Source organism: Echiichthys vipera (genome assembly GCF_963691815.1).
Source record: "Echiichthys vipera genome assembly, chromosome: 20".
NCBI classification, from domain to species: Eukaryota; Metazoa; Chordata; class Actinopteri; order Perciformes; family Trachinidae; genus Echiichthys; species Echiichthys vipera.
In genome coordinates, this window is record NC_139845.1 from 19,987,658 (window position 1) to 20,012,472 (window position 24,815).

Genomic DNA, 24,815 nt, shown 5'->3' on the forward strand with positions numbered 1-24,815 from the left:
TCACTGTTCTGATCTCTGCTGAGGTAAGACACATGATATGTTTTTATTAATTTTATTTTATTAGCTTATTTGACAGGGACAATGCACAACTGCTTAGCAGTACCAGATTTAGCTATATGCTAATTTTCAGCTGTAGTCCCTAACTCTAGAACATAAAAAACATCACACTATTACACAATAGTAAACCACATACAGTAACTACAACAACACAATTTCACAACATTTAAAATGCCACAGGATCAATAATAAAAGCAACGACATGAAGACGCCACTACAACAACAATACAATTCCACAGAATTAAAAAATATCAGCTTGGCAACAATACCAATGATAAAATTAGAACATAGTCCCACATTTATAACAAAACTACACAACATCACATGTAAAATCAACTGTCTGAGTTTATAACTAATGATGAGAACATGAAGATGATTTTAACTTGGTTTTTTATCTTGCATTTAAAACCAGCAAAGCGGTTCCACTCCCTTATCTCTCTTGGTACTGAGTTCCAACACTTAGAGGCTCTAACAGAGAACACTTTGCCAAACTCTGTAGATCTGTGCTGTACTGTACAGTCACCTCTATTGGTGGTCCTAGTGTTCCAAACACTATCTGGACGCAGGAATAAAAACTCATTTAATAGAGAAGCGGCTAAATCATTGATTACTTTACTAAACTAACATCAGAAAAAGACACAATGGTGATAATGTGATTGCTTTTTGTCCAGTGTCTGTAGTAGAGCAAGTGTTGTTGGAATTTAACAATTTTACACACCTGTTTCACACGTTTTTAAGTGACAACTGTGAGTCAACTTTTATTCCCAAATATTCAAAACGTGACAGAGTCTGGATCCTTTCTCCCTTAACTATGATATCGGGCTGAATTGTTTGAATTGTTTGAATTGTGAATCAACTGATGTTGAGTGTCAGACAGGCACATCAGAATTTTTATCATTGCTTCTCTTCATTTCCAATCAACCCGGCCTAGTTCTTCTTTAAATGTGTTCATATCTTGTTGTCCAATTCCATGGGAGTGCTTATTGGTGTCTTTTTAACACATAAACCTGTTTTTTGTTCATTAACTAGCAATAAGCATCATATTGTGATCTGGCAGACAAGTAAAGAGATTAAATGATTAAGTGATTCTCTCAGACTTATTACTGAAAATGAGATAAGTTTGAGTCTTTGAGATATCTGTCATTCTAGTAGTATGAGATGAGCCGGATACTCAGGTAGCGGAGCAATCGAGTGTCAGCGGATAACGCACTATTGCCGAATATGAGTAATATACGAGTAATACCTGGGATTACATGAAAAATCCTCATTATCAGACTGTGTCTGCGATATGTTGGAGCACCGCTCAGCTTCACACACACACACACACACACACACACACACACACACACACACACACACACACACACACACACACACACACACACACACGATATTGAGTATGAGAACTCTTGTTCATTACATTCATCTGTTGTAAACTTGTGTAAATAGTTTGTTTGCTGTTGTGATCAAAACCATTGATCTGAAGCTCAATGCTGATGCTCACCTGTAAATAGTTTTCTAACCAGCAACAAATATACTATTTCTGATTAACCATATCAATTGCATGCTAAAAATAACATACTGGTTAAAGCCCTTACTTTTTAAAACATCTCAACCCCTTTCCGGGTTAGGCCGCAACCATTCCGAGTACGGATACGGATACAGATAATTCATATGGTAAACAGATACAGATAATGCTGTACTCGCTCATGCCTAGTAGGTACATCTATTAATTGAGTTCATTCAAATTGTAAGTGCCTTAAGCTTTTTACTAGTGTCTTTTCCTGATTAAGTTCAGAGTAAAATCCCCTTGAACTATACATTCTTTGTATTTAATTCCTTAAGCAGGATTTTAAAATATTTATAAAACTTAACGTCGGATGATGGGGGTATGTATACACCAATCACATTAAATGGCATTTGCTGGGAAAGGGTGATGGTTATGGCAATACATTCATTGTCATTTGTGCACACCAGGTCAATTTGTTTACATTTGATGTCATCTTTCACATACGTTAGCAGCCCACCGACCCTTCCTTTATATTTTATTCTTTCTAAAAACATTTTAGCAGGGCATTGTAAATGATGCAACAGGCCACGATATGGTCAGCCATGTTTCAGATAAACACAGAAAGCCTAGATTTGGGTCGGAAAAAAACGCTTTCCAACTGAGGAGGCCTCTTGGTTTAGTGTGCGGATCCCAGATGATTTTGGAATGTTGGATAGTTTGGAAAAGACCAATTTTAAGGTCTATTGTGAGTTTCGGGATGAAAGTCCCGGTTGAGGGATATTACCTTGATTGGAGATCATTACTGCTGAATGTGCAGCAGTGTGCAGAATCAGGCCCCAGGTTCAGCTGCACTTTGCCAGCGAGATGAATGATTTTTAACAGGTCAGCAAGCAGTTTTCCTTGTGTTTGTGAAGCTTTATCCTTTGCTGTTGGTTCGTTCATATGGTGCAGTTTATCGGCCAGCTGGTAATATAGTGCTAAAATGATGTGAATTGGCGGACTAAGAGGAAAAATATAATTGCAGAGTACTGCATACTACAATTACAGATAACCCTGTAAAGTCTGCATGTGTCTGCCAATATGTGGCATTGGTGGAACGAGTAAGATCCTGGTTCTTTTTTGCTGGTTTGGATGGTGCAGATGAGGGCAAAGCTAAAAGTTTGGTTGGTGCGTTTTCAGCTCCTGCCTGGCCACCAGCCCACCACTATCGTTCACCTCCTCTTATTCATTAGAGAGTGAAAACTTAACGTACCTCTATGTTATGCTACACTTTACTTCTGCTCCACGATATTTCAAAGCAAAATATTGTACTTCGTACTTTCACTGTAGTTACTGGATATGTTAGATTTATTTTGTTGATTTAGATTTACATGCAGTTAAAACCATATGATCAGTTTGGTTTTGGTTATTTTTTGGAACATTCAACTGGCTTGATCCTGTAGTGATTTGATTCTGAGTTATGAGCACATAGAGAACAAAGTGAGACCATGCTGGCTTTAGTCCATCAATGTTCTGAAGGTATAATCAAAATACACAAGACATTATACAAAAGTTCAGTTGATAGGGGGTTTTCCGGTTTGGCTGAGATGGAGTAGAGGAGTGTTGATTCTCGCTCCTGCAAGGGACAGGGGGAGTGCCACCCATCTAGATAAGTCGGACTTGTCTAGATGGGTGGCCCTCCCCCTGTCATTTTTGCTTATCTAGACCAACAACTTAACGCCTTTATTTGGCCAAATAAACCATCCCGTATCAAAAAACATATTCTTCAAATCCCTAAACCTGAAGGGGGACTAGAACTCCCTAATTTCCGCCACGACTTCTGGGCCTACAACATTAAGAAACTTTTATATTGGCTCTGCGTTTAAGTTGCAGACATCTGCCCACCCTGGGCTCATACTGAGATAACATCTGCTTACTGCTCTTTGCACACAATTTGCTCACAGCTCCCCATAATTGCCCATAAGTTTTCACCTAAAATGGTCATCACAAATACCATTAAAATCTGGATCCAGTTCAGGAAGCAGCACGGCTCTAACAGGGCTTCAACCCGTGCCCAAGTTTTGAACAATTATGCATTTCTCCCTTCCTGCACAGATCCTATGTTTCGCATATGGTAGGTTAAGGGCCTCAAAATGCTTGATTCAAGATTCAAGATTCAAGATTCAAGAAGCTTTATTTATCCCGAGGGAAATTATTTTGCAACAGTTTCAATACAAAAGGTGGGAAAGGGTCAGAGTAACAATAAGCATTAACATAAATCAAATCAAAATAAAGCTAACGGAAAATAAATCAAGCAATGAACTAAGTGTGACAGAGTGCAACAGACATCGTGGTTAAGCGTAGGTATATACAATATACAACAATACGCACTGTGCAGTTTAGCAACAGATTGAAATGAAATAAGTACAAACTAAATAAGTGAGAAGGAGCGATAAGTTATAAGTGTTAAAAATGCAGCAGTATTTCCTACAGAACTAAGTGACAGTATGGCACAGTGGAGTGTAGCAGCATTTCGTACTGAAGTAAGTTACAGTAAGTTACAGTAAACCTCAGTGAAATGTAGCAGCATGTCCTAAAGCACAGTAAGTGTAGCAGCAGATAATTACAGTACCATTAAATAAATAAATAAAGTGATGTAGTGGTGATATAAAGAGACAGTGTAAAGTGTAGCAGCAGTAAGTTACAGTACCACAAAATAAGTGATGTAGTGGTGGTATAAAGTGACAGTGTAGTATAGCAGCATTTCTTACTGAAGTAAGTGACAGTACAACTGAATAAAGTGGTGCAGTGATGATATAAAGTGACAAAGTGACCTTTTCAGGATACAGTGTCTCCACTGTTCCTTACCTGTCCGGGGGAGTATAATTATGAAGTTTGATGGCCGCCGGAAGAAAAGACTTCCTCCGGCGTTCAGTATTACACCGGGGGAGAATGAGTCTATGACTGAAGGTGCTGGAAGTCAGCAGATGGTGGAGAGGGTGAGAGTTGTGGAGTTTAGACAGCATCCGCCTCTCAGACACCAGCACCAAAGAGTCCAGATTGACCCCCAGAACGGAGCCAGCCTTCCTGACGATCTTACCGATCCTCTTGGCGTCTGCTGCCCTCAGTCTGCTGCCCCAGCACACAACAGCAAAGAAGATGGCACTGGCTACCACCGACTGATAGAACATCCTCAGCATGGTGTTACAAACATTGAATGACCGGAGCCTCCTCAGGAAATAGAGACGACTCTGGCCCTTCTTGTAAACAGCCTCAGTGTTCTTGGACCAGTACAGTTTGTTGTCCAGGTATACTGCTGCAGAAATCCACCACTAGCTCCTTAGTCTTGGTGGCGTTTAGAATCAGGTGATTAGCTGCACACCAGTCGACGAAAGAGTCCACAACGCCCCTGTACTCCTCCTCCTTCCCCTCACTGACACAGCCAACAATTGCAGAATCGTCAGCAAACTTCTGCAGGTGGCAGGACTCAGAGAGGAACTGAAAGTCTGAGGTTTACAAGGTGAACAGAAATGGGGAAAGAACAGTACCCTGTGGAGCTCAAGTGCTGCTGACCACAGTGTCAGACACTCCATCCTGCAGTCTGACATACTGTGGTCGACCCGTCAAGTAATCCGTAATCCAGGAAACCAGGGGAGGGTTCCTCCTGCATCGCCGTCAGCTTTCGTCCCAGCAGAGCAGGCCGGATGGTATTGAACGCACTGGAGAAGTCCATGAACAAGATTCTCACTGTGGTTCCCAGTCTGTCCAGGTGGGCGAAGGCACGGTTGAGCAGGAAGATGATAGCGTCCTCCACACCTAGTCTCGGCTGGTAGGCAAACTGTAGAGGGTCCAGTGATGAGCTGACCAGGGGCCGAAGAAGTGAAAGGACCAGCCTCTCCAGGGACTTCATCAGGTGCGACGTCAGCGCCACTGGTCTGTAGTCTTCAGAAGTGCTGGGACGCACCTTCTTTGGTACTGGTACCAGGCAGGATGTCTTCCACAGCACAGGGACCTTCTCAAGACTCAGGCTGAGGTTATAGATGTACTGCAGGACTCCACACAGCTGGATCACACATGTTTTGAGGACCCTCGGGCTGACACCGTCGGGACCTGCTGCCTTGCCTGGGCGGAGTCTGCACAGCTCCTTCCTCACCTGCTCTGCAGTGAAGGTCTACCTGCTGTGTGTGTTGGTGGGGGTGGAGAGAGGTGATGGCGGGGGGGAGGGGACAGGTAGGGCAAAATCAGGAAGGAATTGAGGGGGAGGTGTCAGCAGGGTTGGAGGTTTGGAGGTGGATGGTTGTGGAGGAGCCGTGGGGGGGTGGTCCAGAGCCTTTTCATTAAATCTGTTGAAGAACAGATTCAGCTCATTGGCACGTTCAGTACCACCTCCTACTGTCTGGCTACCAGATGGTTTGTAGCCAGTGATGCTCCTCATGCCGCTCCACATGTCCCCGCCACAGCTTCCTCCTGTAGGTGTCTTTGCCCTGTTGGATCCTCTCCTTAAGCTCCCTCTGGACCTGTCTCATCTGCTCTCTGTCCCCTAATCTGAAGGCCCTCTTCTTCGCATTCAGCAGGACTTTGATGTCTCTGGTGACCCACGGCTTGTTATTTGGGAAACAGCGTGCAGTCACTGTAGGAACAACGCTGTCCACACAGAAATTGATGTATCCTGTTATGCAGTCCGTGAGATCATCAAGGTCCTCCCCATGTGAATTACAGAGCAAATCCCAGTCTGTGAGTTCAAAGCAACCCTGTAAAGCTTCGTCAGTCTCCCGCCGCTGGACTTGGGGCTTATACAGGGGCTGCAGGTGGATGAGGTTGTGGTCTGATCTTCCAAGAGGAGGAAGGGCAGTGGAGCTGTAAGCCTCCTTAACGTTAGCATACAGCAGGTCCAGTGTCTTGTTTTCCCTTGTGGGACAGTCCACAAACTGCTTGAAAGTGGGCAGTGTTGCAGCCAGAGTGATGTGGTTGAAGTCCCCAGATATTGCAATGAATGCGTCTGGGTGCCATGTCTGAAAGCCCGCGACGACGGTGTGGATGACGTCACTCGCGCGCGCCGCGTTTGCAGTTGGAGGAATGTGAACAACCAGAACGATCAGGTGTGAAAACTCCCTCGGCAGGTAGTAAGGCCAAAGACTCACGGCAAGCAGCTCAATGTCCGGGCTACACACACGCTCCTTTACAGTAACGTGTCCAGGATGACACCACTTGTTGTTAATAAGAATAGCAAGTCCCACACCTTTTCTCTTGCCACTCTTACGGTGACTCCTGTCCGCCCGAACAGTCTGAAAGCCGTCCACAGTTACGTTAGAGTCCGGGATGTCCTCGTGGAGCCATGTCTCTGTGAAACACAGCACACTGCTCACACGATACATCCACTGAGTCTTCACCAGGCCCGCCAGCTCGTCCATCTTATTAGCCAGCGACCTCACGTTCCCCATGGTGATGGAAGGGAGAGATGGTTTGTATCTCCTCTTCTTTTCCCGGTGTCTACGTCCAGCCTTACATCCCCTGTACTTTCTTCTCAGTTCTGTGGGGATTTCAGGCCTCTCCCGCATTAGCGCCGTAGGTGCTAGCGACAACAGCTGTTCACGGGTCTAAACAATGGAACCGCCATTGTTGCGTCCAGACGGAGACGCGGTCGGCAAAAATAGTCCCAAGAATGAGACAAACGGACAAAAAACACGTAAGAAAGTTAACAAACTAAGGTTAAGTTTAGGCTAAGGTTAGCACGACGACTTACAGGAAAAAGCACTAATAAAAAAAACAGTAAAATAAGATAAAATAGCAAAAAAGTGCGGAAAGGAGAGGGAGCAACTGTTGCTGGCTGCCGCTTTACACAGCGCCGGATATGAACTGGATTGATGACCTGTATGAGGAAGGTGTTTTGCATCCTTTGCACCTATGTCGGACAAATACAGCCTGCCTATTTTTCGATAAAAGCAATTCCCACATTTTCAGAACCACCTCCGTGAAGATGAGACCAATTCCTGTCTCTCAACATACAGCACAAATGACTGATATTTGGGGGTAGACGTTACTGAGGTCCAGTGGAGGGACATTTTAAAACTGGTCCATTCAACCTTGATTTGTGCCAGGCAGGGCCTATTACAGTGGTAGGTGATTAATAGAGCCCATTTATAGAGCTTTCACAAACTGGCTAAGATATACCCTAGTCACAGTGATGCACGTAGACTCAGCCGACCACGCACACATGTTCTGGACGTAGCCGAGCTTGCTGAATTTCGGTCTGATATATTTCAAACCCTCAAACTGGCTCTTAACACAAATTTGGAACCAAATCCCCTGACTGCTCTTTTTGGACTCCCTCATTCTAAAAATCTGCCCATTACTGCACAACGTGTCGTGGCCTTTACCACCCTGCTCACCAGACGTAACATTTTCCTTGAATGGAAACAGGTTTCTCCACCGACTCATAACAGTTGGATACGTGACATTTTACAATGTCTACGGTTAGAGAAGTTAAGGTTTTCACAGAGGGGATCTTTGACGGCATTTCACCAAACCTGGGACCCACTGCTGGCTCTTATTAGTAATAGTCTTCCCACTTTTCTTCCGGCTTTCTTGCAGTTCAGGCACTTTTTTCTCTGCTCTCGCCTCTGCTTGCAATTCTGTGCTGATATTCATGCTTTCTTCTAAGTGAATTACGAGCAGTGGCTCCTGTATACCGATAAATCAATGGGACTATACACTTTTTGTGGATAGAAGACTACTGCCATAATTACGTAAATGACCTGAGTACTGCTCAACCTAGGCCGAACCCATAGCAAAAGCCTGCAGTGAAACAGATCCAAAGCTAATTAGCAGCAAGATGCCTCCCTTGTCTGAAGACGACTACCACAAACTTCTCCAGAAGATTGCAGTACTGGAAACCTAAATCCACAGGTTAGAAGTTAATGGACAATGTGGGAATGATACAACTTTACCATGGTCCCCAAAACAGTGGACAAGAAAATTCTAACACACGGCTAGTTTTATCACTACGAAGATACAGGAGAACCATGTACAAGGTAATAAATCCACAAGTTCTTGCTAGAACTCTATTGGTGCTAAGCCTAATAGTAAATCCTCTCCCTGGGGAACGCGTGGGAGACTAACAGGCAGAGTCCAGGGCATTGGGATTTGTGATGCGACCGGCTGGCCTGCTCTACCCTCCCGGCATAGCGCCTCATCAACCCCTGCTGACAGAGCCCCAGACAGCTGCCAAAGGGAGAAATAACAACAAACCTCCCCAACAACAATGTGTACAACTGGAGAACAGATTTGCTCCACTGCTGCAGGATCCTGGATCCCCATCTGACGACCTGGATCATTTTTCATCTGCTCACAACGAGGTAAGAGCAAAAAGAAACTCAGAAAGGCCACAGAGAAAGCTAATGCCTGGGCATGAAACTCTGATTGTGGGTGACTCTGCGAGATAAAAAGGAGAAATTTTGGCAGTAAGAACTCCAAAATCCTTTGATTTCCTAAGGACATGGTATCTGACATGAACAAGAAAATCATGGCTTTCGTAAAGGAGCACCAAACGGTTAAGCGCATTGTATTGCACATAGGGTCAAACGATGTTGTGAAACAGCAGTCTGAAGTACTAAAGCAAGACTTTATTTATCTGCTAAACACAGTCAGCTGTTGAAGTGTCCATCAATGGGCCTCTGCTGCCGGTTGGAAAAGGAGTTGAGAAATTCTCAAGACTTCTGAGTCTTAACACATGGCTTTCAGCTGCATCTGCCGTAAGCTCAGTTCTTTTTATTGACAATTTGAACTTTTTTGGGACCGCAGACACCTTTTTAAAGCAGATAGATTTATCTCCTACGTCACTCATCTGTTCCCTCTGCCAAGGACATGAAACAGGAGGAATCAAAACATGACGAAGCTAAAACAAAGCCTTGGCAGGAAGAGAGCTTGGAACATGATCAGCGAGGAGAAAAAGTCTCCCGCCCCCTATCCAGCTCCACCTTCTCTACACCCACTCTGTCCACCTCCTCCCCTCTCTTGGAGTTCACTGATCACATGAAACAACTGATTACTGCTGGGACAAATTTTACACCCCGCCCGATTCCTAGAGTCCATCTCTCAAATTACTCACTGCAACCTCCCCCACTGTCACCTCTCCCATCACTTGCTCTAAGTCCAGTTCTGGCCAAATCACCAAAGACACATCATGCACCACCCCCACCTCGACGACAGAATCATCCTCTGTCTCAACAGCCTGATAACAACAGTACAGCACGTTTAGTGACTTGTGTACAAAATACAGCAAGCTCCAACTCAAATGTGCTGGGCTCAGACTACAGGACGAACTGTACTCATGGCTTTTTCAAGAAGAAGTCAGGGCCCAAGTCAATAGCTTCTTCAGTTCAAGTCTTGATAAGTAATCGAAAAAGGCTAAGCAAAAAAAAACCCAGGTCATTCTGAAAATGTATCAAATCTAGCATCCTTCCCTCGTCAGTCACAGCCAATCCTAAATCACGGGGAAGATAATAATGTTGCTAACACACTAAATCTAGTCTTATTAAATATCAGGTCTTTGACAGGAAAACATTTTTAATCAATGATTTCATTATCAAGCACAATCTTGGTTGTTTATATTTAACTGAAACCGCTCCGTCTTTCTCTCCCACCTGTCTCCAGACAACGTTTACTGCTCAAATAGGTGATAGTGCTTCTTATCCCCCTTCTCTAGCCAGTTGAGGTGGTTCGGGCATCTAATAAGGATGCCCCCTGGGCGCCTCCCTAGGGAGGTGTTCCAGGCACGTCCAGCTGGGAGGAGGCCTCGGGGAAGACCCAGGACTAGGTGGAGAGTTTATATCTCCACACTGGCCTGGGAACGCCTCGGGATCCCCAAGATAGAGCTGGTTAATGTGGCCCGGTAAAGGGAAGTTTGGGGTCCCCTGCTAAAGCTGCTGTCCTTGCGACCCGACCCCGGATAAGCGGATGAAGATGAGATGAGATGAGGTGAGATTTGTTTTGTTTATATAGGGATATTACTCGAATTGCTGTGGTTCAACCTGGAGCTCCCTCGCTATGCGGCCATCTTGACGGTGTTCCGGCCAGAAGACTCTAACATTTTTTTAATTAAATGATAAGGATAACACAAGAATAATGCAATATTGAGTTAAATAGGGATAGATGAGTTAAGGAAGATCTAAGTGTTGCTAATTTAAGACGGCCTGAATCGTCTAAAACTAATGGTAGGCTATTCTATACGTTATACTGGAGGGTCTTAAATTAGCTTTAATTATCAGACAGAACTTTGATCAGAATCCTGGTACTGCAACATTAACCAGAGGCGATGACAAAGAGCCAATTCCTTACTTTTCCGGTACTATGGGTTCAGTTACCGAGCTGTCTCACAGTAAACGGAGCAGCAAGGGAATCCTTGGGTCACCAAAGTTCGGTGCTTTTGGCTAAGCTCCCTTCTCCATGTTTTTAATTATTGTAATTATTTAAACCTTTAGACATTCATAATGTGTCTGCTTCCTACCCAGGCACATTACGAACTAACAGCAAAAAGTTATTTAGCATTGGCAACATAAGTTGACAGTCTCAACTAATAATATGCATTAAACATTATAAACAGTTTAACATCTACATGACATTGAAAACAAGACCCACGCTTCCCCCAGAACTAGTAAAGCGGCCATTATGGTCATGCCTCCCTCATTTCAACTGTACAGTAACATCACAGCTTTAAACTTGTACGGGATAACAGTTAGGAATAAACAAAGCTCATGGGCTTATCTATGTCAACAGATAAAAGTTTCAGACACCATCAAAAGAAAAGAAAAGGATTCACATATCAGGATGTTATTCCCTTTTTTTTGAGGAGCTAAATGCCTGCCAGAAAGAACGACATCAGTGCTGCGCAGCTGCCACCTAGTGTGCATTACCGCAAAGTGTTTGCCACTGCTGAAAAGTGTTGAGAATTAATAAAATGACTCAATTAAAACAAAATGGCACATAACTTGATAATGTGCCTGATTGATAAGTGAAAATAGGAAACTTGTGTTATATCTGAAGGAATATTTTAGCTTCAGCTTCCTGGTTGGATATTAGTTGATAACCCAGGACTATCTAATGTTAAATAGTAATTTATATAATTTGTTAATTAGTCATTTTTATGCATAATTTCTTTGCACTGCAGTATTTGCACTCACATTCAAATATTCTTACACTCTGAATGAAACCTTGATCTGCATGTCCTTTTTTTATTAACACTGACTCTGCGGACAGCCTCAGAGACTAGGATCAATGAATAATTGTTTTTATCACTTGTGATGTGATCAGTCACTAATAATTTCCCCCTGGGATTATTGAAATATTTCTGATACTGATTCACAACGATGATTAATTATTTTAATATTAGAGAGCAACGGCATGTTCATATGAGATGGGAAACTTGTAATGATCTTACAATCATTATAAGTTTCCCATCATAGGATAAATTAACTTAGAGTTCAGGCTTAATGCTAAATTCCTCCTGATGCGTGTTCGGTCCGGCTCCATTTCCAGACAGCAGCAGGAAGGACCCCATGACATTGTGAGGAGTGGTAGAGTCCAATTGTTCCACCTCTTCTATAAAACAACTCTTGCTCTGGGTGTCACCCTTTTGCCCAGGAGTGCAGAATCTCAGACACGAAGGAGCTCAATGAAAGAGTTTAGAAAGAATAGACTGTACAAAAGTAACTGAATGTGCACGCTACAAAACCTTGATACTGTCACACTAAATAAATGATGTGTATGTGAAACAAAATCAATGTGTCCTGTAAATTATTTGTCCAAACACCATATATGTATAAAGTATCCGAGAAATTATATGATATCTCAACTTAAGATAAACTGCATGAGCAAAAGAAAGCAAGGTGTGGTTACCACTTTTTAAGATGTTTGTGTGCCCATGGCTGTGGCCATTACACAGACACATCACACTATTATTATCATTTTATCTAAACTGAATTTTAGCAAGTAATATTCTTTAGCATGATAAGGTGTCACTTACCCCTTTGCTTTTTTTTTAAATAGTTTTTAATCCACTACCAGAGGAAGTGGGCCCTTGCTGCAGCCAGAGATGAAGACTGTCCCGAAGGCCAGATGGAGTGTAAGAATGAAGTACAGTGCCTGTTTCCTCTTTCTGGCTGTGGCTGTGCTACTCTTTGTTCTACGTAACATGGGCATTCTGGAGGTGAGAACTTGATTTTAGTGGTCCCACTTAAAGCGTGTACCCTGTTTATATTCAAGTATAGTTAAATGGTTTTATCCCCTTAAAATTATCAAAAATGCAAATCATCCCATGGTCTTTTTCAGCACATCAAATAAGCCTTCGAGAAAAAATGCATTAAATTATAGTATAGTTAGTGAACCCAGAGTTTATTAAAAGAGTGTTTGGAAAGACTTACCTAATACAAAAAAAGCCGTTTTAATGCGTTCATCTAAATGCCCTGAGCTAATAAGCGTCCGGCTCTAAGCGACTCTACCGGATATCTCCATTAATAGTTGATACGTGAAAAAATCAATAGCTTATTTGATGTATATAAGTGCAGAAAAAGACCATGCAATGTTTTTGCGCTGGAATTACACTATAATCCTGCACTTCACTTGCTGATAGGGCTGCACAATTTTAGGAAAAGATCCAATTGTTTTTTTTTCTGGCAGATATTGCGATTTCAATTTGATTCAGGATTTCCTTCAAATCAAGCTTCAGTGCAATATTCACAATGTACAGTAACATTAAAACATTAAATGCTATTACTCTAATGCAAGGATGAAAACTAAAGTTAAAAATTGCTCCCAAATGTATTTATTAACAAGAAACATCTATGTTCATTCTTTGAAGTCCTTTACCATTAGCAGTTATTACAAATGAACTAAAAGAGCCACCTTTGTTTGTCTTTACTTAAAACTGGCGCAAAAAATTGTTAATTGTGTTAAATAAAATTACCCCGTTGAAAAATATGTCAGACATTAAAATAGGTGGCTCATTCATTTATGGCTCAGCAGCACCCAAATATGGTCTATTCTGTGAACAAAAGAGCATCTTTTCTGAAAAATAGCAAATATATTTTTTAAACAAAGGCTGACACCACAAGTCATGGTGAAGTGCAGAACAAATAAAATCTCAGAAATACTTCAACAATAGTACTTGCATGTATAAGATGATAAGAGCTGTCACAGTTTTTCCAGTCTGATGTAATTTTGAGCAATTTGGCATTCTATGAGCACCATATTCGTCATAGCTATGCTGACATAATATCTACACATAAAACTGTGGGAAATAGCAAAAGGCCGTGATTTATATCCATAGGATATAACCCATATAATCCAGGAAAATGTGTTTCTGAGAATTATGATTTAAGGGTTACTGTCCAAAATGTAAAGTCTGGTCAAACTGCACCAAATTTGACACAAAGCACGTCAATGGTTCCCCAGCAATACACTTCCAAGTGTGATCACATGAATGATTCTCAAGATGTGTAAAGGAAAATGGAAAGACACACATACTTGCTTTATAGTTCTATTTAGTTAATTTGCTTTCAGTGCATCTGTCTGTTAAATCGCTGTCACCATCTCTCTCAAGCAGTGATGTCCAAATAAAGCTTTATGAAGCATTAGTTGGATTTGTTGACCCCACTAGATGGAGCTCTTGGTTTAAAGAAAAGGGCTCAATGAATGGTTATTCAATGTATTTTAACCCTTTGTTGACCAGAGAGCTCCATCTAGTGGACTCAGAAAATAATGTAAATGCTTAATAAAGCTTCATTTGAACATCACAACTCTCAACCCCTTGCCAGTTTCAGCATTGGGCAAACTCCATAATCATCGTCCAGACTGTTTCCACTGGCCCTGACATGCATCAAGGCTTCTGCACCTTCCAGCCACTGACCCCTAAGGACGCACTGGAGGAACACCTCCTACTAGACTCCATTGCTTGGCCTGAAACTCCACTTTTGCCATCTCCTCTTCCCCCGGAGAAGACAAGTCATCCAGCTCACAGCACCTTCACCATTCTTTCAAGGAGGGGAGGAGGACAGTGGCACGTAGGGGATCAGCTGCATGTTATAATCAACATGTTTGACTTCCAGGGCCGTCCCAAGAAGTCTGGGGGGGACTTCTTACTCGCCCGGCTGCACAACCAAAAGCTTGGTGCAGGTGTGGTTGGGCAAGTGGTGGATCATCTCAATGGCAGCTACTCTGCTCTATTCTCTTTACTGTGGGAAGGAGACGCGCAGGTTGAGGTAATGCTAAATAGACTATCAAGTTAAATGCGATTGTAGGCACTCTATCTGAAACCTATCCTCTAAATGATTGTTCACTAAGCCCCGCCTATTCACATGTGCTTTTGTAATGATAACCTTTGCAGATTTGCCCCTTAAAAATATCAGTCATTTAAGAAACATTGAGTCTTTTTCATTTCAGATAAAAGCTCTTTTCTACAAACAAATTGTAGATTTTAGTGGAAACTCTGGTTCTCTGTCCAATCAGGTGTTGCTGGTTCACTCTAGTGAGGCTGTCACAGTACTGAACAGGCTGACCAGCGAAAGGCCTGACAGGACTCAATTCAGGAGTCTCTTTCGCTCAGGCTCACACTTTGAAACTACCAACTGTAACGTCTGCCTACGTCCAACTCAGCCACTGTGCAACTACACTGACCTCCGTACAGGCGAGCCTTGGTTCTGCTACAAACCAAAGAACCTGAGCTGTGACGCTAGGACCGACCACGCCAAGATTCAAGAAAAAGTCCAGCCCAAAGAGGTCCTCAATCACAACGAGACAATGCTCTTTCAAAGGTGAGGGAGCAAAGAGGCAGGACTGGTGCACCTGGTGCTTAATAAAGTGTCAGTGTGGTCTTCAGCTGCTGTTACCTATCTGCTAGAAAGTAGGTGGTGTTGTGTGTTCAAAGATGCTCTCCTGCATTTCTCGGTTGTAACGAGTGGTGATTTGAGTTACTTTTGCCTTTCTATCAGCTCCAACCAGTCTGGCCATTCTCCTCTGACCTCTGGCATCAACGAGGCATTTGCACCTTCAGAACTACAGAAAATGAGCAGGTGTGTCACCTTCCAGCATGACAATGACCCAAAACACACCTACAGAACGGCCACTCAATGGATATTTTCTCTTTTTCGGACCATTCTCTGTAAACCCTAGAGATGGTTCTGCATAAAAATCCCAGTAGATCAGCAGTTTCTAAAATACTCAGACTAGCCAGTCTGGCACCAACAACCATGCCATGTTCAAAGTCACTTCAATCACCTTTCTTCCCCATTCTGATGCTCGGTTTAAACTGCAGCACATCGTCTTGACCAGGGCTCCCCAGCTGTAATCCTTTGTGGAGGCACCTTTTGCTTTAATTACAGCCATCAGTCTGTTTGGATATGTCTCTAGCAGCTTTGTGCACCTAGATTGGAAAATATTTCCCCATTCTTCCTGCAGAACTGTTCAAGTTCAGTCAAATCGTGTGGTGAGCGGTGATGGACTGCACTCTTCAAGTCCATCCAGAGATGTTCTGTAGGATTTAGATAAGGGCTCTGACTAGGCCACTCTAGGACATTCACCTTCCTGTCCTTTAGCCACTGTGTTGTTTTTATGACGATGTGTTTTGGGTCGTTGTCATGCTGGAAGGTGACACACCTGCTCATCTTGAAGTGTCTAACAGAGGGCCGCAGGTTTTCCTCAAGAATTTGGTGGTACTTGGCAGCATCCATTCCCTTCGATCCTGACCAACTGCCCAGTCCCTGCTGAAGAGAAAGTAGCCCACAATATAATGCTGCCACCACCAGGCTTCACTGTAGGGTACGGGTGTTGTGGGTGGTGTGCTGTGTTTGTTTTCTCACCAAACATTGCAGCGCTTGGAATTCAGCCCAAAAATTTCATTTTTGGTCTCATCTGACCCTATAACCATTTGCCACATGGCATCAGAATCTTCAATTTTTTTTGTTTTATGAGACTCAGTTTGACGTTTTTCAGTAGAGGCTTCTTTCTCGCCACCCTACCATACATGTAGGACTTGTGAAATTGTTGTCACATGCACAGATCGACCAACCTCTGCCATTAAGACTTGACATGCCTTCCACTTCTGGACAATACTCTGAACGGTCCTCAGAGGGATAGTTAAAGCCTTTGAAATCTTTTTAGATCCTTCTCCTAACTTGTGCCTATCCACTACTTTATCCCAGAGCTCTTTTGAAAGCATCTTTCTAACCATGGTGAATTCTTTGTGTTACCATGCACTACTAGGAGTTGACTCCTCAAGGAACAGCTGATTTTATTCTGAAGTAAAATCAAAAACACCACAGTTGATGTCAGGAGATGTAATCTGGTGTGTAATCTGGCCCCAACGATCAATACTGGCCCAGTGTTCAGTCACCTAAAGGAGGAAGAGGGATTCACTCATGATGTTCAAATGAAGCTTCATGAACCATTTTCATTATTTATCATTATTTCTCCACTAGATGGAGTTCTCTGTTCAACAAAGGGTTGAAAACACACTAAACCACCATTCATTGAGCCCTTTTCTTTAAATCAAGAGCTCCATCTAGTGGGGTCAACAAGTCCAACTAATGCTTCATGAAGCACCACCACCGATGGCGACTTGGCTCTCATGCTGTTGGACTTCTAGTATAAGTGAGCTACGAGAACTAAAGTACTTTGATATTTTGCTGTTGAAAAAAAAAACAGGGTATCACATAATGCCAGGGCGTATGTGTCGTGCATCTGGTGTGTGTAGACTGGTCTCTGTGTGTGTTACAGTTGTTTTCTGGTGATTGAATGAATAGAGAAACAAAGTCTACGGCCACGCGGAGGCCTAATAACATACTTAGTGACTCCTTTCAGAATGAACTACCTAGTACAAATAGTACAAAAGTAGTAATAAATAGCATTGTGTCATGAATAATACGTTGGCCTAAAATAATCCACTCCTCCCAGTCACATTAATACAAAGCCCCTACCATAGCGACTTCCTAGTTCCAGTATGGAAGTGTCAAAAACTGCAGTTCTCAGAGTATCCATTAGGAGTAGTTTGCCCAATAGAGCAGTTTCTCATTGACCCCCATGTTAAATAGGCCGTTTTCACAGCATAATTAAACCTAGTTAAGGCCGCTCTTGCACCATGACTTGCAATACAGCCTACTATCTATGGCACATACACTAGATGCTAATCTGGAGTACTGAGAGGATTAAGGCCGTGAGAGTCTGTGTTTTACAGTCTATTGGCATAGTACGTTGTTGAATATCAGTTTAAATCATAGATCATAAATGCTGACTGCCTGCACTTTACTCCCGGAGCTGGTGTAATCTCTGCTAGAGACACGGAGTGCCGTGTCAGTCTCTACCCTCTAAAAAAATCCTGTTCCCATCACAAAATAAATTTAAAAAAAGACTCCCATTCCCATGGAAAATCTCAACAGTGACTCCCATTCGCGTTTATCTAGTGTAAGCCTAGCTCCCAGATGGTGGAGCTAAGGTGAGCTAATGAGGCTAATTCTGTATACGTCAGCTAGATGGACGTATCTCCCTCCCCCCAACGTCACATCAATGCCCTTTTTTGGTAAGAGGAAAAGAGGAGGAGTCAAAGTCTGACAAGATGGCAGCTCCCAGAGGCAAATATGATTGGATCAAGTAGAGAGAACGGTCTCAGGCAGAGGGGCTACCTCCATTTTTTTATGCAGTCTATGATTAATACTCATATTCCCCAAGGCAGTGGCGAGGAGGAGTTGCATCCATTTATGAATCAGGCCTTTGACTCAACCCTAAACCTTAACTTAATTTAATTCATTTGAAAGTCTTGTTCTTAGTCTTTCAAATGCAACTTGGAAAACAATACAGACAACTCTGTTTGTTATAGTGTACTGTACTCCTGGTCCGTACTCTGAATTTCGATCTGATTCCGCAGAGTTTCCTTAAATCTGATAGTGAGCACTGTAGGACGTTGGTAATGATAGCCTTAGTACTGCGTTTATCTCACTATAAGTTTTGATTGGTTATATTCATAACTATGAACATAAACCTACTCACCCTTTTAACCACACCCTTGAGCCACACCTCTATTTACCCATGTATTCCTCTAACCCTCAGTAGTAATGACTTCATGAGCTTCATTAATGATAAAATTCTAACTATTAGAGATAAAATCCATCACCTGCTTTTGAAGTTTTGGCCTATACCTAACCTTCCCTTTCTCTCTAGGATCCTCGAGAAAATAGATGCCATAAGTTGTATGACTTCTTACATAATCATGGGTTATTTGAGGACTTGAACAATGAATCATAGCATTGTGACAGACATTGATGAAAATGACTAATGACTAATAGCTTCAGACCAACGACTTGTCTCTGTACTTGTTTTACTAGATCGAAGTGCTGCTTTTGACACTATTGAACATCACATCCTGTGACAGAGACCGGAGAATCTAATTAGCATTAAAGGAAGCGCAGTAAGCTGGTTTAAGTTTTATTTATAGATCAGTTTGTACATGTTAAAGCTGTAGTTCCTTACATCATCATGGGTTGTAGAAACAACACAATGAGCTGAAAGATGCTACAGCGTTCTGTGGAGCTGAGAGAACTGCAAAATCAGGTGATGATTAAATGTGGGTTCAGCACTGTGAGTGACATCTTGCACATTACAAAACCATTGGACCCATGGCTTTTTATGAAAATGTTCCTTCAAAAAATGGCCATGCCAGTTTTCCCTCACCAAGATGTAGCCTAAATCTGGTGTTACTTAGCCTTCTACAGCCTCCGAGAGACAGCATGTCAGTTGGATACTGTATTAACTCATAAATGGATTTTGTGAAGCTCAGTTTTGTGAATTTTGAAGTTGTTTGTAGTAAGTAGTTTTTCTTGTTTTAACTTCATGAAATTATGTTTTTCCTCCTTTCTTGTTTTTTTATGTTGTTAATGTTGTAGTGTGTGTAAGAGATATTTTGTTATGTGTGCTTTTCTTCAGTGGTGTCAACATAAAAGTCTACATTCGGCCTTCGGGACCCGTCAATGTCACCGTGGTGCCAAAAGAGGAAGGTAAAGTATGAAATGTACTACAGCTACAACTGCCAATAATAATAATAATAATAATAATAATATTAAACTGGAGAATTGCAGGTAGGATACACATCAACACACATCCCAGTAGTAGGACCCCGAAAACATCAACAATACTCACATCATGTGTGGATTCTGGTTCTCTCCACCAACTGCGCCACCTTGTGGGCATTCTTATTACCACATATATCTTGTCATGGGATTTGTTGTAGATAACAAAACAATGGAAAAAGCCTGACCCATGTCCTTTAACTTCCTCTCAGGTGAACCAGAGGTAAAAAATAGCAGTGTGAAGTCTGGACCCTCTGGCTATTACTACCAGGGTGAGTGGCGAGCACTAGATGGCACCACAGTTCGCCAGTTCAGCACCTCCTCTACCATCAGTCAGTGTCTGAAAGGCAAGGTGGTCCACATGTATGGAGACTCCACCGTCAGACAGTGGTTTGAATTCCTCAATGCAGCACTACCAGGTACCTGATCCACATGGATTTCTGGAAATGAAAAGTTCTTGTTTTTTGTTAATTCTGCAGCTTAATCTGTCCCTCTGTAATACTTTTAGAGCTGAAGTGGTTTAACCTGCACAGTCCGATGAAAGTTGGACCTCTAATGGCTTTAGACCATGCAAACAACATCTTGGTGACGTTCCGCTGCCACGCCCCCCCTCTCAGTTTTACTCCCCAACTAACCAGTGAGCTTCGTTACATTGCCAATGAATTAGATGGCTTAAATGGAGGCACCAACACTGTCGTAGTTTTTGGCATCTGGGCTCATTTCAGCACTTTCCCCATTGAGGTCTACATCCGGAGGCTGCAGAGCATCCGCAGGGCAGTGGTGCGGCTGCTGGACAGAGCTCCAGGCACGCTGGTCGTGATACGGACCGGGAACCCCAAAACTCTGAGGCTTAATGAGGTTTTAATCCACAGCGACTGGTACTCACTGCGAATTGATAAGGTGCTCAGAGCCATGTTCAAAGGACTGAATGTTCATCTGGTTGATGCCTGGGAGATGGTCGTTGCCCACCACCTGCCACACAGCCTCCACCCTCAACCTCCCATTATCAAGAATATGATTGACGTTCTCTTGTCCTACACGTGCCCTCAAAAGAGCAGCTAGATGTTTAATGTTAGTTAAGTTGCCATGTTATCACTGTGTGCAGCCCATGCACAGACGATAATAACTTCAATGTTTGTCATGTTTTTATATCAGAGGATGTTGAGTGAACACAAACACAAAAGAACTAGATGGAAAGAAACTGCAAGCCAACATGGGGTTGGGCAGGGGCAGAGTGGGACACAAAAATCCACCGGGACAATTCTAACTGCACCGGCCCACAACGGGCCCAACCCATCCCCTCCACCAGGAGTGTGTGTGTGTGTGTGTGTGTAAAACTCGTGGTGCAAACCGTGATATGACGACACAGCCCCACTGAGGAGGAACTATGATGAGCTCAGCTCAAATGTTTTGCTAATTATCAACAATGTCAAAGCTTGAGCTAATCGTTTTCCTGTGAACTCACCTGCATCGCTAGTTGATGCCTGGTTGTTTCGGAATAAATCCGTGATTTTTGACCATTATATCTGTGGTCAAGGAAGTTTTTTATATCTGAATAAAAATAATTAGATTGAGATTGGAGGTTAAGAAAAAATCAGTAGGCTGGATTAATGAGAGTGATCGTGACACTGTAGCAACCATGAGCGAGATGTAAAGGCACAACAAGTAGATTATCTGCATCTACGGTCTATAGAGATTTCTGAGATTTTCACAGGAACGTGCTTGATTCTGAAGAGTTTTAACTCAATGGGCCGGACATGAGCATCACACGGCTGCGCAAGGCAGTCTGCCGGCCAGTTCATTTGAGCTTATTGGCCACCGGCCGACAGGGAAATCTCCCGGTTGTCCCTATAGCCACTCCGCCCCTGGGTTTGGGTATTACAAAGTAATGCTGAATGATCACACTTTACAGATCCAACCTCATTTCTCCCCCGTCTCTTTGCATGGTCAAGCAGCATTTCAGGAGATGCAGAAAATCACTTTTGGAACAGCTAACCTTTCTTTGTTGGAAGGTAACAAAATCCACCTACCAGCACCTCTAAAGATCACTGATAACATTTTATATCATGTTTGATTCAATGCGAAAACGTGAGTGTAAAAATTACAATTTGTGGCAATGTGCTGGACTATGTCTCGGCTGGGAACAGTGATTTTCTTTACTTAAGCTTTTTAAGAACTTTATATGTACTGAGAGTATTGATTCAACACTATTAAAGATGATGTTATATAATTACGAATACTAAATTAAATGTTAAGTGAGTTATTTATTTGGTTGTGGGTTGAACATGTTTTGTATTTTTTATGTTATATACTGTCTGGTGGAAGTAACAAATTACATTTACATTCTAAAAGTTGTGTTTTGTGTACATAAAAAGCTGTAATTTTACTTTAATTTGAGTACTAATCACTGATAATGGTACACGTTACATCAAACACTCCTGAAAACCTGAATTGAACAAAGGAGGAGGGTAAACCTCCATGGAGGTTAAGCTGAAAGTGTTTGAGAACCTTGAGGAGCGCACTGGCATAGAGAGGCTTAGTAGACTGGTATTATCAGCCCAGTCAGATAAAAATATTGGCATTGTACGGGGTGAAAGTCTGGAGTGTGTATGACCCAACCATCCACACTGACCTCCTCACTAAGCAGAGTGTGAGGCTTGTTTTACTCCGTCACTTGACTTCCAAAGTGCTTGCTATCAGTTCAAAGCTCCTAGTTTGTCATACAGATGCTAGAGTGTGCCAAAAACATTTCATATCAGTGTTTCTGTGGTTTGCAGAAAACAAACTTTTTTTCTTTCTGGTAACCAGGCTGTCTCCTAAAAAATACATTGCTATACAACTAAACTGCATTCTTAATTTCCTTTCATAGGAAAGCCACAGACGCACATTGTGAAAATGTGGTCAACGTTGTGAATTGAAAGAAAACGAATTAAAAAAGGAGAGACTTATTTAGAGGGAATAATATATTAATTACATGGTGCACAATATAGTGAATTGTAAAGAGGCAGTTAAACACCATCAGTAATATATTAAAGCTGAAGTCGTTAACTTTCTGTATATTAAAAAAAAAAAATCACATTTGCTGTAACTGTCACTATATCTTGAAAGCACCATGAGACAGATGTCTGATTTCTCTTTCGCTCTACCTGCTGTTCCTGTCTGCTCCTAAAGCCATCTATGTGCTCCTAATTGCATCTGCTAGGTTCCACTGAGTCTGGAGAAAAACAACCAATCAGAGCAGTGAAGTCTCTGACGCAGAGTCAATAACTGCTCCGAACTCCAATCAAACTGTGAAACCAGGCAGCGTTGATCAAATCACAATCATTTCTTTACTGTATTGCCTATTGCTTGCATTACGTGTTTTCAGAAACATGTTTGAGTGTACCATTTAGCTGTAAAATGAGAACATTTGTCCTGCGCACAAGCCAACTGGCTGCGAAAACTCTGATTTTACAGCTCAATTGTACATTCAAATATGTTTCCCTATTTCCTATTTTTTAAAGGGGTCAAGATGTGTCACTGTGTTGTTTGTATTTGAAAATAAAAACAAACCTTTAAAATTATTATAAATAATAATAATTGTCAATAATAATTACAATAATAAGTATACCTGTTACATAACTTAAGCTACATATACATTTAATACATTATGTAGGTCAAGTAAAGGGCTGCCCCTCCCTAAATGCAGAACATGCGCTGCACATAGGGCGTCATAGTATATTGTGATGGGTGCCTCATATTATGTAAAAATGTGGCGCTACTATACGTGCCACCGTAACAAGGCTGCGACCATTTCACAAGACCCACAAATGGTTAGATGCGGTGCCCGCAGAAAGGAGGTCCGTCATCTATTGCAGGCATTGCTGCAACGATTGACAGCCAAAAACCGACCAATCACTGCTCAGAACTGGGCACTAGTGATGTTCAAATGAAGCTTCATGAAGCATTTGCATTTTTTCTTCCACAAAGGGTTGAAAACACACCGAATCACCATTCATAAAGACCTTTTCTTTAAACCAAGAGCTCCATCTAGTGGGGTCAACAAATCCAACTAGTGCTTCATGAAGCTTTATTTGGACATCACTAGTGAGATCGAGCGGATCGATGGTCACTACAGTGGTGGATATCACCCACAATGCATTGCAGTTATGCATTTTATGCAAGAAAATACATCCATGGGTAAGTGGCAGGAAAATACATAAAGCTCTGCAATTACTCACCACTAAAGAAAACACTATGCATTAATAAAGGATCTAAAGGTCATAGCTGCATTATTGGAAATAAAATTCATATTAGATCATCCAAACTGCATCTTCATTTTCTTCTTCAAGACTGCTCATTTCATGACAACTAAAAAGGAAACAATGAGGACATTGCTTTTTCATTTTCATGCCTTTTTTTCAGTCCATAATTCAATATGAATTCACAATCCCAAGTGACGCAAGAGGTCCGGAGTGGCCCCTCTTCTTCAGCCCCCAATGTGATACTCATCTAATACGTTAAGGGGCGGTGCGCATGTTTGACGCTGGGCCAAGATAAGGGCTCTCAAGTTTTAAAGACAGGTAAAAGTGACATTCTCCCCTCGACGGGGGACGGGGGTGCTTTCATCTGCAATCAGAGATACTGTTCAGCAAACCTCTCTACCAGAGCTTTATATAAGAAACTCACATCCTTTTTTCAGTATAAAACTAATAATATATGTATAAGGCAATTAATGCAAAGATGCATTGTATTTTAAAATAGGAAAAAAACATGGTTATTCCCCAGAGGTGTCTCTGAAATGATTGCACAGCTGTTATCCTGTTTATTCTGTTATTGTAAGATATCTGTTAAATGTTGAGCCTCTCTGCTCCTTTTGTCACATCACAGATGAAACACAGCATTTTTTTAGGGAATGCTCTTTGAGTCAAACACTGTGGCATGAAATTAGCCTATTTTTAAACAGAAAGTTAGGTATACGACTCAAACTCAAATTTTATTTATTTATTTTTGAAAATATATTTCCCATCAAAAAGTTGTATGTAATGATCATTTTCTTATTATTAGGTAGATTCTATATGAATACCACTAAATTTGCAAACCAGAAACTTAATTTTATTGATTTCAGTTCTTACTTTAACTCCTACCTTGACACACTAAAGTACTGCCTGAAGCACCAACAT

At 42.0% G+C, this 24,815-nt stretch overlaps 1 protein-coding gene across 2 annotated transcripts; it reads left to right on the plus strand.

The window, feature by feature from the left end:
• On the plus strand, positions 1 to 21,790 carry LOC310962764 (NXPE family member 3-like). 2 transcript variants are annotated; one of them, XM_083935327.1, is made up of 7 exons: positions 1 to 23; positions 12,590 to 12,749; positions 14,356 to 14,799; positions 15,047 to 15,351; positions 19,511 to 19,581; positions 19,866 to 20,072; positions 20,162 to 21,790. In XM_083935327.1, the coding sequence occupies exons 2-7, from the start codon at positions 12,636 to 12,638 to the stop codon at positions 20,713 to 20,715; spliced, it is 1,695 nt and encodes a 564-aa protein (XP_083791453.1). In that variant the 5' UTR covers positions 1 to 23; positions 12,590 to 12,635; the 3' UTR covers positions 20,716 to 21,790. The 2 variants fall into 2 exon arrangements, with proteins under 2 accessions (XP_083791453.1, XP_083791454.1); XM_083935328.1 differs by having other exon boundaries at positions 14,647 to 14,799.
• Positions 21,791 to 24,815: the final 3,025 nt, after the last annotated feature.

Coding starts and splice junctions, on each gene's coding strand:
- LOC310962764 (XM_083935327.1), top strand. CDS start 12,636: ATGAAGACTGTCCCGAAGGCCAGATGGAGTGTAAGAATGAAGTACAGT. Junction 15,352..19,510: donor GAGACAATGCTCTTTCAAAG/GTGAGGGAGCAA, acceptor GCTTTTCTTCAG/TGGTGTCAACATAAAAGTCT. Junction 19,582..19,865: donor CGTGGTGCCAAAAGAGGAAG/GTAAAGTATGAA, acceptor ACTTCCTCTCAG/GTGAACCAGAGGTAAAAAAT.